General features: G+C 34.9%; 1 protein-coding gene across 14 annotated transcripts in view; it reads left to right on the top strand.

Annotated features, from left to right (window-relative positions):
* The window catches only part of ATRX (ATRX chromatin remodeler), a 251,139-nt gene that overhangs the window by 21,467 nt on the left and 212,405 nt on the right, over positions 1-17,267 (top strand). For 5 of the 14 annotated variants that reach the window (XM_019716360.2, XM_019716359.2, XM_019716357.2 and 2 more), the window contains exon 2: positions 13,190-13,279. The exons of 4 other annotated variants lie outside the window; for them this stretch is intronic. In XM_019716360.2, coding sequence (XP_019571919.2) covers positions 13,230-13,279 — 50 coding nt within the window. In that variant the 5' untranslated portion in view covers positions 13,190-13,229. Of the gene's footprint in view, positions 1-13,189; positions 13,280-13,332; positions 13,374-17,267 lie in introns of all 14 variants that reach the window. 5 more of the 14 variants (XM_074323982.1, XM_074323979.1, XM_019716362.2 and 2 more) reach the window with 2 other exon arrangements.

The raw sequence follows: 17,267 nt of genomic DNA, 5'->3' as shown, positions 1-17,267 counted from the left end.
TAAGTTTTTATTCTGGAAAATTACAAGCATATTCACAAAGAAGATAATAGAACCCTACAAATACCTATCACCAAGCTTCAACGATTATCTCTTATTTAGTAGAATTTCATACATACCCACACAAATTCTCCCTCACTGGATAATTTTGAAACAAATTCCAGACATCATATTATTGCATTGAAGTTTTTTCTTTTCTTTTTTTTTTTTTTACAACAAACTATACTATAGGGTGTTTGCCTCAGATGAAATATTTGCAAAAAGACAAATTGTCCCCCCACCCCTTTGGTGCCAATTAAAAAACAAAACAAAACAAAAAAAACAGGTTGCCTTCTTGATTACTTTTAAATGATAATGTTTTAGGTATGTGGTGTCTATCATATTTTGTAATTTAGAAGCTGTTATACTCACATTATTGAAGTATAAAAGTTTAAGCTTTTCATTATGAAAAAATTTCAAATTTACAGCAAAGTTGAATTTTACATATACTCACCACCTGGATTCTACCTTTAACATTTTACTATTCTTGTTTTAGCACATATTTATCCATCTATATCCAACTCTGCATTGATACAGCAATCCATCCTATTTTCTTAACTCATTTCAAAGTAAATGGCAGAGATCAGTGTAATTGAAGTTCAGTTTTAAAGTTGCCTTTTCAGCTAGGTTGTATTGGATTTTTTGTTTTGTGTAAATTTCATTGTTGTGAATGACAGTTTATATGAAGTTTGGAGTTGTGACAACTCATGTAGTCTCTATGGTTCTATTGCTTCTTATCTTGAACTTTGCTTTCATACACCACAAACCATTAAAATATTTAGCTTTAAGTACCAGTAATTCACATTTAGCCAAAACTAGGTAGAATGAATAATGAGGGTTTTGCATGTGTGTTTTCATTGGTCGTTTAAAAAATAAAAAAGTTTAGAAAGACATCGTGTGTCCCAGGGTGGTACACTAAGCTTCTATGCTAATTTTGGAATCTTTCAAAATTTTCCATTTAAAAATTGCTCTGAGCTCCAAAAGTTACTGTTTTAGTGTTTAGCTTTTATTCTTTGATCTTGGTGTTTTATAAAGTGACTAAATATACTTTCATCTCCATATGACTACATAATGTGACCAGAAAAGTTGTTCACTACATTATGAGCTACTTTAATGCGCATAATAGCCATGTCGTAAATGCTTATTGAGTAAATGAATTAGGTAAATTTATCAGTTCTTAGCCTTACTTAATTTTTGAAGTTTACCTTTCATTATCAAACTTATTATATGAAGGGCAGAAGTATGCTTTTGCTCTATGTAGAACAATGTGAAGTATGAAGGCTAAATTCTAAACACTTTAGAATTAATGTAAACAGAAATAAGTTGAGAGTTTTAGAACATGTATATTCTGTATTTATTATTTAATTGGGAAGTATTTCAGACAAGAATAAAATAGAGTGGCTTCTGGTCAAGGTGGTGGAGTAGGTAAATGCTGTGCTTGACTCCTCTCACGACAACCTGAAAATTACAACTAAACTACAGAACAACTATCCTTGAGAATCGCCTGAGGTCTAGCTGAACAAAAGTCCTATAACTCAGAATATACAGAAGAAGCTACGTGGAGACTGGTAAGGGGGTGGAGATGTGGAATGGCCTGGTCCCACACCCAAATATGGCAATTAAAAATCAGAATAGATATCTCTGCTGTGGAGGTACCCCCTGAAGAATGAGGGGTCCCAGCCCCACACAAGGCTCTTCAGCCCAGGGTTCCAGTGCTGGGACGAGAAGTCCCAACAATGTTTGCCTGTGAAAATTGGTGGAGATTGTGGCTGAGTGAGGCAGAGGATGGTTGAAATTCAGGCGTTGCTCTTGAAGGGCCTGTACACAACATTACTTGCTGATGGACTCACTCTACGCTCCAGCACAGGGGCAGAAGCTCAGAAGGCTCCAGGGACATACAAAGAAGAACTGAATTGTCTGGCTGCAAGGCAAGGGCTGGAGGGGCAGCTTTCTCTCAGACAGAAATGCTGGCAGAGACCATTGTTCATTTGTTGAGCCCTCCTACCACCCTGACTGCATTCACAGGAGGGTGCCCAGAGTTTCAATCAAGCTAGCTAACACCCTTCGCTCTGCCCTGGTGATTCCCTGAGGCCCTGCTCTAACCAACTTGTGGGCCCACCCAAGCTGCTTCCAGTGGCTTTTCCATACAAATGGCCTGTCTAGGCTCATGCTCCAGATTTTCTGAAAATCTCTCAAAGGTTCACAAACCCCAAACAAGTAGCACCTGGCCTCTGTGTGCCTTGTACCTCTTCTTAAGTACACCAAGCCTGGCACTAGTGGCAGCCAGCCACAGTTTGCAGCTTAGTCTCTCTTAGGCAACTCCAAGCCCAGCCCAAGTGGCAACTGTCTGCAGATCATTTTGTAGCTCATACCAATTGGCCCCATGCAGGGCATAGGCAGAGACTGACTTTGGCCTGCAACAGGGCCGGCCCCACCCCAAGAGGCCACAGAACCAACATCCCAGTTGCCAGCTTCAGCCCACAGCAGAGCAGAACCCAACCATCACCACAAATGACACTCAAAGCACAGACTGAGCAGGCACCAGAGCCCTGCCAAAGCAAATCCTGCTCTGTAGGGTCAGCCTCTGTACCAAAGCTCCTCTAGTTTCGGCTGGACCCTCACAGCCAATCAGCCTGAGGTTCAGTCCCTCCCATTGACATACCAACAGCAATCAAGGCTCAACTACAACAGGAGGGCACACACAAGGGACACACCTGTAGCACCTGGCTCTGGTGACCAGGGAGACTGTGCCACTGGGCCCCCATAGGACCCATACTACATAAGGCCACTGTACTAAGACCTACAGACAAGCAGTCCTACCTAATACATAGAAACAAACACAGGAAGGCAGCCAAATGGGGGAGACAAAGAAAGATGTCCAAAACAAAAGAACAGAAGCTCCAGAAAAAGAACTAAACAAAAGGGAGACAAGTAATCTACCAGTTGCAGAGTTCAAAACACTGGTTATGAGAATGCTCAGTGATGTCAATGAGAACTTCAACAAAGAGATAAGATACATGAACATGGAGATAGAAAACATAAAAAATGGTCATAAATGAAGAATACAATAACTGAAAATGAAGAATACATTAAAGGGAATCAGCAGTCCATTAGATGAAGCAGAGTATCGAATCAGCAATTTAGAAGATAAGATAGCAGAAAACACCCAATCAGAACAACAAAATAAATCCAAAAGGTGAGAGTTTAAGGGGCTTCTGGGACAGCATCTAGTGTACCAACATTCACATCATAGGAGTACCAGAAAGAGAAGAGAGAGAGCAAAGAATTGTAAACCTATTTGAAGACGTGATGATGGAAAACTTTCCTAACCTGATGAATGAAATAGACCTACAAACCTGGCAATTACAGAGTCTCAAATGAGATAAACCCCAAGAGGCCCATACCAAGACACTATACTGTATTTTGCCATGTGTAATGTGCACTTTTTTTGCCCAAATTTGTGAGGGAAACATAAGGATGCACATTGTACATGGGTAGTACTAATTCCATATCTATATAAATGTTTTTAATTCTTTCATTTATGCTTATGAGTTAAAAGTGTAACTCTAGATCAATAATGATATCTGTATGCAAAATAATACCCTGGAATACGATAATTAGTTTTGTTGAACTTACGATGAACTTGCAGTGACTAAGAGTTCTTAGTCTTCTATGATGCATAAATATTGTAAATGTTTTACCAGTACATACAATTTCTTGTACCTTGTATCTATTCTTGTGTTTTGTAATTATTTGTTACATAAAACTTCTTCTACCATAATGTTAAAAATAAACACTAAAATTCCTTTATAATACAAAAAACAAGTACCTAAATGTAAACAAATAAAAATTTGAATTAGAAAATTAAAATGAAAGACATTTTTTCCCTGAAAGTTTGGGCAAAAACGTTGATATGCATTATACATGGAAAAATATGGTAATTTAAATGCCAAAGGTTAGACGGAAAATCTTAAAAGTAGCAACAGAAAAGCAGTCAGTTCCCTACAAGGGATCTCCCATTAGACTGTCAGCTTTTTCAACAGAAAATTTGCAGGTCAGAAGGAATTGGCATGAAATATTGATGGAAAGCAAGGACCTACAACCAAAAAGGGTAGCGAGCAAGGCTATCATTTAGAATCGAAGGACAGATAAAGAGCTTCCCAGACAAGAAAAAGCTAAGGGAGTTAATCACCACCAAACAAGTATTACAAAAAATTGTAGAGAGACTTCTTTAAGTCGAAATAAAAAAAAAAGAATAATAAAATGACAATAACACATGATCAACAATTACTTTCAATGTAAATGGATGAAATACTCCAATCAAAAGACACAGGAGTGCTGAATGTATAAGTAAACAAGACCCTTCTATATCCTGCCTACAAGACACTCACTTCAGATTGAGACACACACACTCTGAAAGTAAAGGGGCGGAAAAAGATGTTTCATGAAAATGGAAACAAAGAAAGCTCTGGTAGCAATACTTGTCTCAGATAAAATAGACTATAAAACAAAGGCAACAAAAAGGACCCAGTAATCCCACTGCATGCTATTTATTTGAAGAAATCTAAAACGTTACTTTGAAGGGATGTGTGCATCCATATGTTTATTACAGCATTATTTACAATGGCCAAGATATGGAAGCAGCCTGGGTGTCCATCAATGGATGAATGGATAAACAAGAGCTGCTACATATGCACAATGGAATATTATTCAACCATTGAAAAAGAATGGAATCTTGCCATCTGCATTAACATGAATGGACCTACAGGGCATTATACTGAATGGAGTAAGTCAGACAGAGAGAGACAGATGCCATATGATTTCACTTATACGTGGAATCTAATGAAAAAAATAAGCAGAACAGAAACTCATAGATACAGAGAACATTTTAATGGTTGCCAGGTGGGGGTGTGTATAGGGGATGGATGAAAAAGAGGAAAGGATTAATAAATAAAAATTGGTAGTTCCAAAATAATCATGGGGATGAAAACTATAGCATAAGGAATGTAGTTAAGAATAATGTAATAACTATGTATGGTTTCCGATTGTTACTTGATTTATCAGGGTTATCATTTCATACGTTATAAATTTCTGATCACTATATTGTACACCTGAAACTAATATAATATCGTAGGTCTACTGTAATTGAAACAAAAAAATGATTAAAAATGAACATAATATAAACAATTCTGCAACTACCACCTAGTTTTATGAAATCTTATATTTACTTCAAATATCTTTTAAAGAAATAAAATGTTACAAATAGTGGTGAGGTCTCATGGATTTTAAACTATATTTTACATATGAGGTATGATTAAAAAAAACAGTGAATGTTTAACTTAAAAAAAAACTTATTAGGACACATTTCCATTAATTCCCCTCAGAATGTTACCCCTCACTTCAAACACTTATCTCATTGTTCTTGCCACTTTCTGAAGCAGTTCTGGAAGTCCTCTTTCATGAGTGTCTTTAGTTGTGTTGTTGTAGCTGCCTTGCTGTCTTGAATCAATTTAAAATGTTTACCTTTCATGGTCATTTTGACTTTGGGGAAGAGCCAGGAGTTTCATGGTGCCAGATCTGGTGAATAAAGTGGATGAGGACACACCATAATGTTTTCATTTGACAGGAATTGCTATACCAGAAGCGATATGTGACACGGAGCATTGCATGATGGAGGATGAAGTAAAGACAGTCACAAAAGAGGACTTCCAGAACTGCTTCAGAAAGTGGCAAGAATGATGGGATATCTGTTCAAAGCGAAGGGGAGTATTTTGAGGGGGATTAATGGCAATGTGTCTTTTACTGTAATAGTTTTTTTTTTTTTTTTGGTAAACATTCACCGTATCTTTTGATAATGCCTCGTATATAGGTATGTATAGATGTGAAGAAACGTTTTTTTCATTATTTTTCAATTACAGTTGACATTTGGTATTGTATATTAATTTCAGGAGTACAGCATAGTGGCTAAACATTTATATAATTTAAGAAGTGATCCTCCTGACTTGTCTAGTACCCACCTGGCACTGTACATAGTTATTACCTTGTTATTGCCTATATTTTCTATGGTCTTTACATCTCTGTGACCCTTTTGTAACTACCATTTTTCACTTTTTAATCCCTTTTTCAGCCAGCCCTCTAACCTCCCTCCCATGTAGCAACCATCAGTTCTCTATATCTATGAGTCTGTTTCTGTTTTGTTTGTTCATTTATTTTGTTCTTTAGATTCCACATATAAGTGAGATCATGTGGTATTCGTCTTTCTCTGTCTGACTTATTTCACTTAGCATAATACCCTCTAGGTTCATTCATGCTGTTGCAAATGGTTAAGATTTCATTCTTTTTTATGGCAGAGTAATATTCCAATGTACATATGTACTACTACTTCTGTATTCAATCCTCTGTTGATGAGCAGATTCCATATCGTGGATATTGTAGATAGTGCTGCAGTGAACATATGAGGTGTGATCAAAAGATATGGTGAATGTTTAAATTTTAAAAAATTATTGCAGTAAAAGACACGTTGGCATTAATCCCCCTCAAAATGCTCCCCTTTACTTCGAACACAGTTATCCCGTCGTTCTTTCCACTTCTGAAGCAGTTTTGGAAGACCTCTTTTGTGAGTGTCTTTACTTCTTCCTTCATCATGACAACGCTCCATGTTACACATCGCCTCTGGTATGGCAATTTCTGTCAAATGAACGCATTGTGGTGTGTCCTCACCCACCTTATTCACCGGACATGGCACAGTGTGACTTCTGGCTTCCCCAAAGTCAAAATGACCATGAAAGGTAAATATTTTGAATCAATTCAGGACATTGAGAAAGCCATGACAGCACAACTAAAGATACTCATGAAAGAGGACTTCCAGAACTGCTTCAGAAAGTGGCAGGAACAATGAGATAAGTGTTCAAAGCGAGGAGGAGTATTTTTAGGGGGATTAAGCTCAATGTATCTTTTATTGTAATAATTTTTAAAAATTTGCAAACATTCACCATATTTTTTGATCACTTCTCATAGGGATGCATATATCTTTTCAAATTAGTGTTTTGGATTTCTTTGGATAAATACCCAGTAGTGTAATTGCTGGGTCATAAAGTAGTTCTATTTTTAATGTTTTGAGGTACCTCCAAACTTTTTCTATAGTGGCTACACTAATATGCAATCCCACCAACAGTGCTCGAGGGTTCCCTTTTTTCCACCTCCTCCCCAACACTTGTTGTTTTATTGGTGATAGCCATTCTGACAGGTTTGAGGTGGTATGTGTTTTTTTAAATAGGATAAAATGACCAAATTTATTACATGTGTGCATTCAGGGGTTCCTTAAGAGTATGGGACCCAAGGTATGGGACCCAAGGACAGATCAGGCAGTTAAGGCTTATATGGCATCTTGATCTAAGGAGAAATGGGGGTAGTTGTTTGGGACTCCAAAGGGCAGTAAAGCAATTCACATAGAGATGGAAAAGCAAAAGTGTGGTAAATAAATGTTTTCTTGGCCATTTGTAACAATGGAACACAGAGATGACTTTGACTAAACAGGACTTGCTAGGCTTCTCCACGTAACATACGAGTTCATATTAAACTGTAGTGATCTAGGATATCTCCTGTATTGGAGCAGGCCCTTTATCTAAGTTCTTTTAGGCAGTAAGAGGGAAGGCCAAAGGTTTTTCATGAGTCTTTTGTTTCTTGAAAACAAGCAGCTTAAATAACATGAAAGAAGGCATATTTTGGGCTGGCAATTCTCCTCCCCCTCTGTCCCACCTTTGAAACTTCAAATAAGAAGTGGCACAGTCCAAAAGCTTAGTAGATCGCTCCATATTTCATTGAACCAATTACTCAGTCTTTAGGTCAGTTCAGTTAAACAGCTGTATCTCATTTCAGGAGGTTGGTGATGCAGGTGGGCACACAAAATTAGGCCTATATTGTAAGCAAGCAATCAGGTATATAATAACAGGCATTTCTTATTATGTGAAAAAAAGAAAAATTGGAGCAAATTATAAACCAGTATCTGAGTCCTGAGAGATGCCAGTAGAGAAGATTTCTAGATGTCAGGTTTGAAGCATCTTTTACAGTTTTAAATGCCTCTGATGATATCATCAGATGTTCAGGCAAAATTATTTAGTGGTTTACACAGCATCAGGCATGGATTGTCTAAGCATGAGATACTGTGGCAAGTTCTCTGAAATTTATATCAGGTCTCGCTGCAGTTTGCAGGGCTTTAGGAAAAGGGCAGTGTTAGTTGTCAATGATTCCAAGTCAAAAATGGGAGAAAATTGGGAACATTAGTTAAGAGAGTTGCAGCTAAATGTTTCGGGAAACTATAAGTATTTAGGATCCAGTCTAGTTTACAGGTAAATAACAAAAACTTCAAGGAAGTTAATAGAACTAGAATTTAATATCCATAATTATATATTATAGTTTCTATTGAAACTTTTCCTCTTTAAAATCAACCTCATTTTTACCAATGATAGACAAATTCAGACTAATTTATTTGTAAAATAAGTAGTTTTAATAAACCTGGCCTGTTACTTGTATAAATAAAACACGAATAGCAATTGATCATATAGGCTCTTTTAAATCTGCTAGCCATCAGACTGTGCCTGTGGTACCTTTAGATTTGGGTGAATTCCTTTCTTAAGGTTTGCAGAATATCCTGAGGTTCTTGAACCTGGCAAGAAGTGACTTACTATCCTGGTAAGGCTGCTGGAAACCCCTGTAAGCAAGGTACCAAGCTGTTTTTCCAAAGGGATTTTTTTTGGCTTTCATAAGTCAAACGATTCCTTAAAATTGTCTGGTCATATCTGAGTCTATGCATGTCTCTCTCAAACATGACGTTCCAGTCAAAGACTTGGTAATATAACCAGTTTCCAATTGTGTCCCGTGACAAAGAGAACATATTCTTATTAAACTTATGCAAATAATTATATTGCCGTGAAAAATGAGAATACTCACTAAGACTTTCCAAATTTTTGAGGGATGAGGTAGGATGACAAAGATAAATGTTTCAATTCTGCTAACAAAGGTATAATTTACCAATTGCTCTAAGTCATAGGTATCTTACAAGAAAACATTTCAAGTCTGGAAAACAAAAGGTTTAAAAAGTCAGTAATATTTTAAACAAACATCATAAAAATTATAATCACTTTATGAGTTCATGCAGTCCCACATAATTCTTGTTTATCTTTTGTTAGCAGTTTTATGAAGCCATCAGTTTTTCTGTTAGAGTTCTGTAATTTTTTACCTAGTTCAGTGGTATGAGCTGAAAGTTTATTAGAAACCTGTATTTTATAGTGTCAGTCTTCTCTGTGAATCTGTGAAGATGAAACATTTGCAAAACCATCAGAGTAAGCCAATGACTCTATAAATTACAAAGACTTAAAGTACCCATGGTTAAAGATAATGCAATTGACAAGGAAATTTGTTTATGACACACAACATCTTAAGAAAATTGCTAGAATTACAAGTGAAAACATTATACCAGGATATATCAGAATTTTAGAAATTTCATATTTTTTAGAATATTTACATAAATAATATTACCCATAATAATATACCCTGGAAGTTCCTCATCACTTACTTGACAATGCTTTCCATGAAATTCAACACACAAATAAGGCTAATTAGTTTAATAATTCTCTTTTATAAGGAGAGACAATAAATCTTTTGAGGCATTTCACGGACCCTCTGGAATACCTCAGTTATTTCCAGGGCAAGGAAAAGACTTTAAAATGTGAATATTGGGAAGTTTGTAAAAAAAACATGTCAAAGATTTGGACATTTGCCTAAAAAGATCACAGATCATTATGAAACAATACCTAACTATTCATTTAACTAACCAAAGTAACAATAAAATATTTCAAAGACAAATATAGAAAGTTACTTTATTGTTAGCAAAACCAGCTTTTACTATTGAAGATACTCAGTTTTCTTAAGTAATTATGGACCTAATTAAGGCAACATAAAACACAGAAAATTATTTTGATTAAACGGAATATTTGCTTTTTAGGCAGAAAACCACAATATCTTATCAGGCGTAGACTAATAATCTAAGAAAACTTTGTCTTATTTTATTACTATTAGTTTTCGGTGTACAAAATGACATAATGATTAGACATTTGCACCCCCCACAAAGTGATAACCCCAACAAGCCTACTACCCATCTGATACCATACAAAGCTATTAAACAGTATCATTGACTATATTCCGTATGCTGTACTTTACATCCTGTGACTATATATATTTTTAATTATAGTTGACATTCAGTATTATTTTATATTAATTGCAGGTGTGCAGTCTAGTGGTTAGGCATTTATATAATTCATGAAGTGATTCCCCCCAATAAGTCTAGTACCCATCTAGTACACTATACATAGTTTTTACAATATTAGTGACTATATTTCCCATATTGTATTTCACATTCCCGTGACTATTTTGTGACTACCAATTTGTACTTCCTAATCCTTTCACTTTTCTCACCCATCCCCCCAATTCCACTCCCTTCTAGCTTGTTTGTGGATTTACTGATGGTAGCCATTATGACAGGTGTATCTCTGATGATTCATCTTTTTTTTCCTTTCTCTTTTATTTTTCTTTTTTGTTGCACCTCTTTTCATATGTCCATTGGCCATCTGTATGTCCTTTTTGGAGAAATGTCTGTTCAGGTCCTCTGCCCATTTTTTAATTGGATTGTTTGTTTTTTTGGTGTTGAGTTGTATGAGTTCTTCATAAATTTTGGATGTTAACCCCTTATGAAATGTATCCTTAAACATAAGCATTATTTAGAAATTTTTCAGTTTTATAAGTTTATTTAAGTGCCACCATAAAGTGCATATTATTTTAAAGTTTTTTTTCTTTTTCTGTTCAGTGTTGTTTTGGGGGGTTTTGAGTAGGCTTTAGATCTGGACTGTCTAGTACAATAGCCATTAATTATCTTTACCTATTGAGCACTTGAAATGTGGCTAGTGTGAATTGAGGTGCTGGAAGTATGTTTGCACACAGGATTTTGGAGAGTTAGTACAAAAAAAATTATGTGAAATATCTCATCACTAATTCCTTTATATTGATTACATAATAAAATGATAATTTTGGATATATTGGGTTAAATAAGATATTCAAATTAACTTCACCTGTTTTTTTTTTTTTAAATGTGGCTTCTAGAAAATTTTAAGTTATATTTCTGGTTCACATTTGTGGCTTGCATTATATATTTTTAATAGTATATACATATATATATATATATATTTGTATATAATATATATATATATATATATATATATATATATATATATATATATATATTTTAACAGGACTTTATTGGGGAACAATGTATACTTCCAGGGCTTTTTTCCAAGTCAAGTTGTTGTCCTTTCAATCTTAGTTGTGGAGGGTGCAGCTCAGCTCCAGGTCCAATTGTTGTTGCCAGTTGCAGAGGGGCGCAGCCCACCATCCCCTGTGGGAGTCGAACTGGCAACCTTGTGGTTGAGAGGATGCGCTCCAACAAACTGAGCCATCTGGGAGCCCAGCGGCAGCTCAGCTCAAGGTGCCGTGTTCAATTTTAGTTGCAGGGGGCGCTGCCCACCATCCCTTGCGGGACTCGAGGAATTGAGCTGGCAGCCTTGTGGTTGAGAGCCCACTGGCCCATGTGGGAATCAACCTGCAGTCTTCAGTGTCAGGAGCAGGAACTCTAGGAGCAGGAGCTCCAACCGCCTGAGCCACCGGGCCGACCCGCATTCTATTTCTTTTGGAAAACTGATCTAGATTGCTGAGTCTGCATTCCTGTTTAGTGTTAAGTTGTATGGGTATACTATAGTTTATCTACCATTGGTGGATATTTAGAATTTTTTTCTAATTTGGTGCTATTAAAAAGTGTTGCCACGAACATTCTTAAACATGTCTCTTCGGCATTTATGCTAGAGTTGTTTCAGGTGGTCAATTTTTTATTACAAGGTAATTGTGAAATTTCTATCCATAATGGTTTTACTAATTTACACTTCCACTGGTAGTTTGATAATTTCTCCTTCCTTCATACTGGCCAATTTGTTTGTGTAGTGAACTATATAACTTAACACTTAAGTTAATAGCACAAACAAGCATTGTTAATTTTAAGTGACTATAAAATGTCAGGTTATTTTTCTCAGTTAATCTTTTGTAATAGTCAATGCACATAGCCCTTATATGGTCTGAATAAATAAAAATTGATTTTAAAATTTAGCAGCCATGCTATGTATATCCTGTTAGTAGGCAGCTGCAATTGCAACAAATGTGAAACCATTTTTAAGTGCTGTTAACTTGAACAAAATCTTATAGCATCTTTACTTGATGAAGACTGTGCTGCTATTAAAAATTATGTTTTAGAGGAATATTTAATGATACAGGAAAATATTCATAGTATATTAATTAATGGAAAAGGTTACAAAGCAGTGAAGTAATTAATGTTCAATTTTGTTAAAACCAAATGTGTGTTAACATTTTTCCATGATTATCTCTGGATAATGAGATTTTAGGTGACATTCTGTTTTGTTCTTCACACATTTCTTTATTTTCCACTTTCTATAGTGGACTTACTATCAGGGAAGGAAGGTGTTGAGGAGAGTCCTTAGCACCTGGAAGGTAAAACTTCCAGACCTGGAATATTATTAGAAAAGAGAAGTGAGTAAAGGAGCTGTAATTGTTCTCATTTAAAAAAATAAGTTAATGTTTCTTCTATTAATTATCAGGCTTTCCTTAAGATTCAAATGGAACCAAACTATATTGTTGTTTATCCATTGGTTTTTCAGCATTAGATGACGTTTTCAAAGAATGTCTCAAAATATTTAGGAATTGTCATTTAACTTCAGTAAGAGGTCCATTTTCAATTTTGTATGTTCTACTTTTGGGGAAAGACAATAGTGGAAAATGGACGCATCTCCAATCCTTTGGAATAAAATTTAGTTTGAGTTCTAGTCTTAACTTGGTTTCATTTGGAATTTACATGATGTAGTGATAAATTTGGGTTAAAATCCAGTTCTCTTGCTTTGTAACCTTTGGAAAGTTACCCAGCATCCAAGTTGCCTTTTCATCCGTGCAATGGAGACAATAATACCTAAATGAAAATCTTTATGAGATGTCTAGCATAGTGTAAGCCCTTAACAAAATTTCCTCTTTTTCTATTTTTCAGAGTGGATGCATTTAATAGCTGGAGACAGAATTGATTAGGTATGAATTTCATGAAAATAGCAGTGAATAGCTCTGATCTACATATAAAAAGGTATAGAAGTTACCATATAAGTTGATCCTAATTTTTCATACCTTCCCCCTCAGGTATCTATCACCTGGAGCATTGAGTTCACTACATTCTCAAAGTAAGCTAAACACGGTATTTTCAAAGATGGTTTGTCTGATCTGTTTATGTATCTTTTGCCTCTGACATGATGGTTTTATTGCTTGTGTAAAAAAGGTAATACTATTTCAGACCTTAATTAGCATTTGTCAAAACTCCATTTAGCTAGTTGCTTGCATTGCAGATTTTATTTGATTCACTTTTTATTGACTAGGGAGGTAACCTTTATTTTTATCTGGAGAGATTTGCTTTTTAGGACTCCCTCAAAATTGAGTAGTGGCCCACAAATTAAATGATTACCCTAATGGCTTGTAGATGGGCTTAGTTAAAGTATTGAATATTTAGCTATACAGATAGGAACACCTGACTTTGTTTTCTCTCAGAAATTTGCTTTTTCCCCTTCTTTACCAAAAGAGAAATGAGGCTCTTAGTTAAACTGGATTTAAGTACTCTTTGCATTACAATACATAAGTATATAGATTGACTCTGAATCAAATTTTGGAGGAAAATAGGTTTTGTAACAGTGGCCAAAGTAAAATTGCATTTCTAGTTCATCTGAAGGCAGTTTGTCTTTTAACTTACTTAAATCTGAATTCATTCCTTTTGAGCTAAAATGTACTTCATTGTGATAAAAACCTTCTAAAGGTTTCTTTTTTGAAAGAATTTAGTATGCTTTTGTTAGAAAATAAAGGCAGTAATACTTGTACTTACTTACTTTTTGTGTTAGAGTGACTAACTTGTATATTGAATTTAGATAAGACTTGCATTGAATGGAACAATAAATCTAAGCTTTTGAAATACTGACTGCATATTTCCCACCTCAGATCTCTAATGGTTCGAAGATAAGTTATTGATTTTCAGTTCATCTTTTTTCTTGTTATGAGTCTGGGAGTGAGGACTTCTAAGCTCCTTACGTGGTGTAGCTGACTGACTGGTTGGTTGGTTATTTATTTATTTATTTATTTATTTATTTATTTATTTATTTTTAAAGATCAGCTATTCTTTTTTGTTAAATTTTTTTTGGGGGGCGCATATTGTGGAACAGTGTGTTTCTCCAGGGCCCATCAGCTCCAAGTTGTCCTTCAGTCTAGTTGTGGATGGTGCAGCTCATCTCCAAATCCAGTCGCCATTTTCAATCTTAGTTGCAGGGGGCACAGCCCACCATCCAATGCAGGAATTGAACCGGCAACCTTGTTGAGAGCTTCCACTCTAACCAACTGAGCCATCCGGCCGCCCCAGCGGCAGCTCAGCTGCAGCTCATTGTCGTCAATCTAGTTGTGGAGGATGCAGCTCACTGGCCCATGTGGGAATCGAACTGGCAACCCGGTTGTTCAGAACTCGTGCTCTAACCAACTGAGCCATCCAGCCGCCCGGTTATTTTTATTTTTAAATAAACGGACCTAATGTGACATGCCATAGCTGTCTGTAGCTTTATTTTTGGTGCTTTCCTTTGTTTGAAATGCTTGTGTAACACCATTGAGATCTTGGTCTTTGTGAGGATCAGGTTCTAATTTCAGTTGGAAGTTTTTAGGAATTGTTTTAAAAATGATTTGTTTCCCTTATTGTTATGCTGCTGCATTCAAATAAGCACAGTGACTTAAGCATGAGCAGTAAGACTAGAGAACGCAATTTTGTGTGTTCCTAAAATGTTATTAAGTAATTAAATTAAAAAACCAATGAGTGTATATAAAACAAAAAACGTAACAATGAACAAAGATGCAAAATTCCGGAAAAATATGCTGTGGTAACTGAAAACACTCTTATGGACATCTTAGTTTATCTTTAGTTCTTGTAAGTATTTTGAGTTTTGAGAATTATCTATTAGGGTAACTGCTTTTCTATTCATTAAATTATATTAGTCACTGTGCCTTGAGTTCCCCTAAGGGATGCAGTGTAAGGTAGGCTTTGGTTGGAGACAGAATTCCTGATTTTCCACTTAGTTGCAAGCGTAAAACTCCTTGTTGCTTTTAGCAAGTAAGTGCCTTTCTGAGCCTCAGTTTCCTATAATAAAGTTCTCATGAGGTTTATTTTCCAATTACAGTTGACATTCAATATTATATTAGTTTCAGGTGTACTCATGAGGTTTAAATCAGGCCAGTGTGTATAAAATACACATGCTAAAATTTGGTAAGGTTATGTAAGGAAACCCAAATCATGTGGTTCTACTAAGAAAAATTCTGCCATTTACACTAACAGCTGCCCTGCCAGTGGTTGATATTCTGTGGCATAGTAGAAACCTGTATGAGCCTATGTCACATTTGGGAGTGAAATCAAGACAAAAATATTAAATAGGCAATTATTAGACTTTATTTTATATGCTTACATAGTTAACACCTGGCAGCTTTTGAAAGGATTTCTTATAATTTCACTTGAATAAGGACATAAGTTAGGAGATTTTTAACACTTTAGTGGGTAGTAAAATTTTGTAAATAAAGGAGGTGTTGAAAGAATCTTTTGGATTAATGAAAAGTCTATTGTCAATTACTGTTTAATTTGTAAGTGAAGTTATAGATATTAACAAATAAATGAATTGTACATTTTATAATGCATTATAAACAAAATTTTAAAACTATAGAAACGTATATATGAGTAATTTTTTCAATGGAAGTGATTAACTTGAAAAATGTTAGGAAAATGATTTTTCAGCTTGTAACTCAGAGTCATACATGTCCAGACTTCACTTATGAAATGTAAAAGAAAATTCTAAAATTAAAAAAGAAAACAAAACTTTTCCAGCATGAAAGCAGTGAATTTATTATGTCACAGAAAGCTCAGAGAAAAAAATATCATCTATAATCTTACCAGCTATATAGTACCCATTATTAACATTTTGAGTATATTTTATTTCTATATACATATTTTAATGTATTTTTAAACATAGTTGTCATCATATTTCATGTATAATTTATAGCCTGCTATTTTTGGTTAGCATTGTAGCATGAACTATTTTTCATACTGTAACTGCACTTTCTGAATTTTTTTAATGGCTGATATGATGTCCTATGACTTTTATTCATACCTGTTTACTTAGTCATTATTGGTACTTTTTAATTTATAGTTTTTGCTTTTGAAAATAACTCATTGACCAATATCTTTAGTGATTATAGTTGTTTATTTGAAATTACTTTCTTTGTATAAATAAAAAGAGACAGAATTATTTGAGATAAGATTATAAGGCTTACTGCCAAGTTGTTTTCTAAATCCTTATATTACCAATGGCCCTATGTGAGAGTGAATTTCATAGCACCTTATCCTACAGTGAGTAGTCATTTTTCCATTAAATATTTGATAGGTTAAAAAAAGATCACATTTAATACTTTTTACAGGATTTAATAAGTTTCATATTTGTTCATGTATTTTCATTTACTTTTAAATGAAAATGGTTACAATATTTTCAAAAGTTTCTGTAAGGGGATCAGAGCAAAGTAATGTGTTTTAGATGGTTTTAGTTATTTTTTGGTTAGCACAAATACATTTGTCTCTACTAACCAAAGGGTTGATCCTAATTAAGTCAACACTTGAAAATAGTTGCATGTAAAATGTTTGTGATAGACATAATTGAACACACAGTAATTATATGAAAAAAAGAAGCATTATGGAGATTTGCTTATTCTCAACGTGTTTATTTTAACAGCTAAATCTTCTCTAAAGTGATGGTGGAATTTTTGTTTTTTGATTTTACTTAAACTCATTATTTATTTATTTATTTATTTATTTATTTATTTATTTATTGGGGTGACAATTGTTACTAAAATTACATGGATTTCAGGTGTACAATTCTGTATTACATCATCTATAAATCCCATTGTGTGTTCACCACCCAGAGTCAGTTCTCCTTCCATCACAATATATTTGATCCCCTTTACCCTCATCTCCCACCCCCCACCCCCCTTACCCTCTGGTAACCACTAAACTA

The sequence above is a fragment of the Rhinolophus sinicus genome, chromosome X (assembly GCF_036562045.2).
Source record: "Rhinolophus sinicus isolate RSC01 chromosome X, ASM3656204v1, whole genome shotgun sequence".
NCBI classification, from domain to species: Eukaryota; Metazoa; Chordata; class Mammalia; order Chiroptera; family Rhinolophidae; genus Rhinolophus; species Rhinolophus sinicus.
This window is presented reverse-complemented; position numbering and strand designations above follow the sequence as displayed.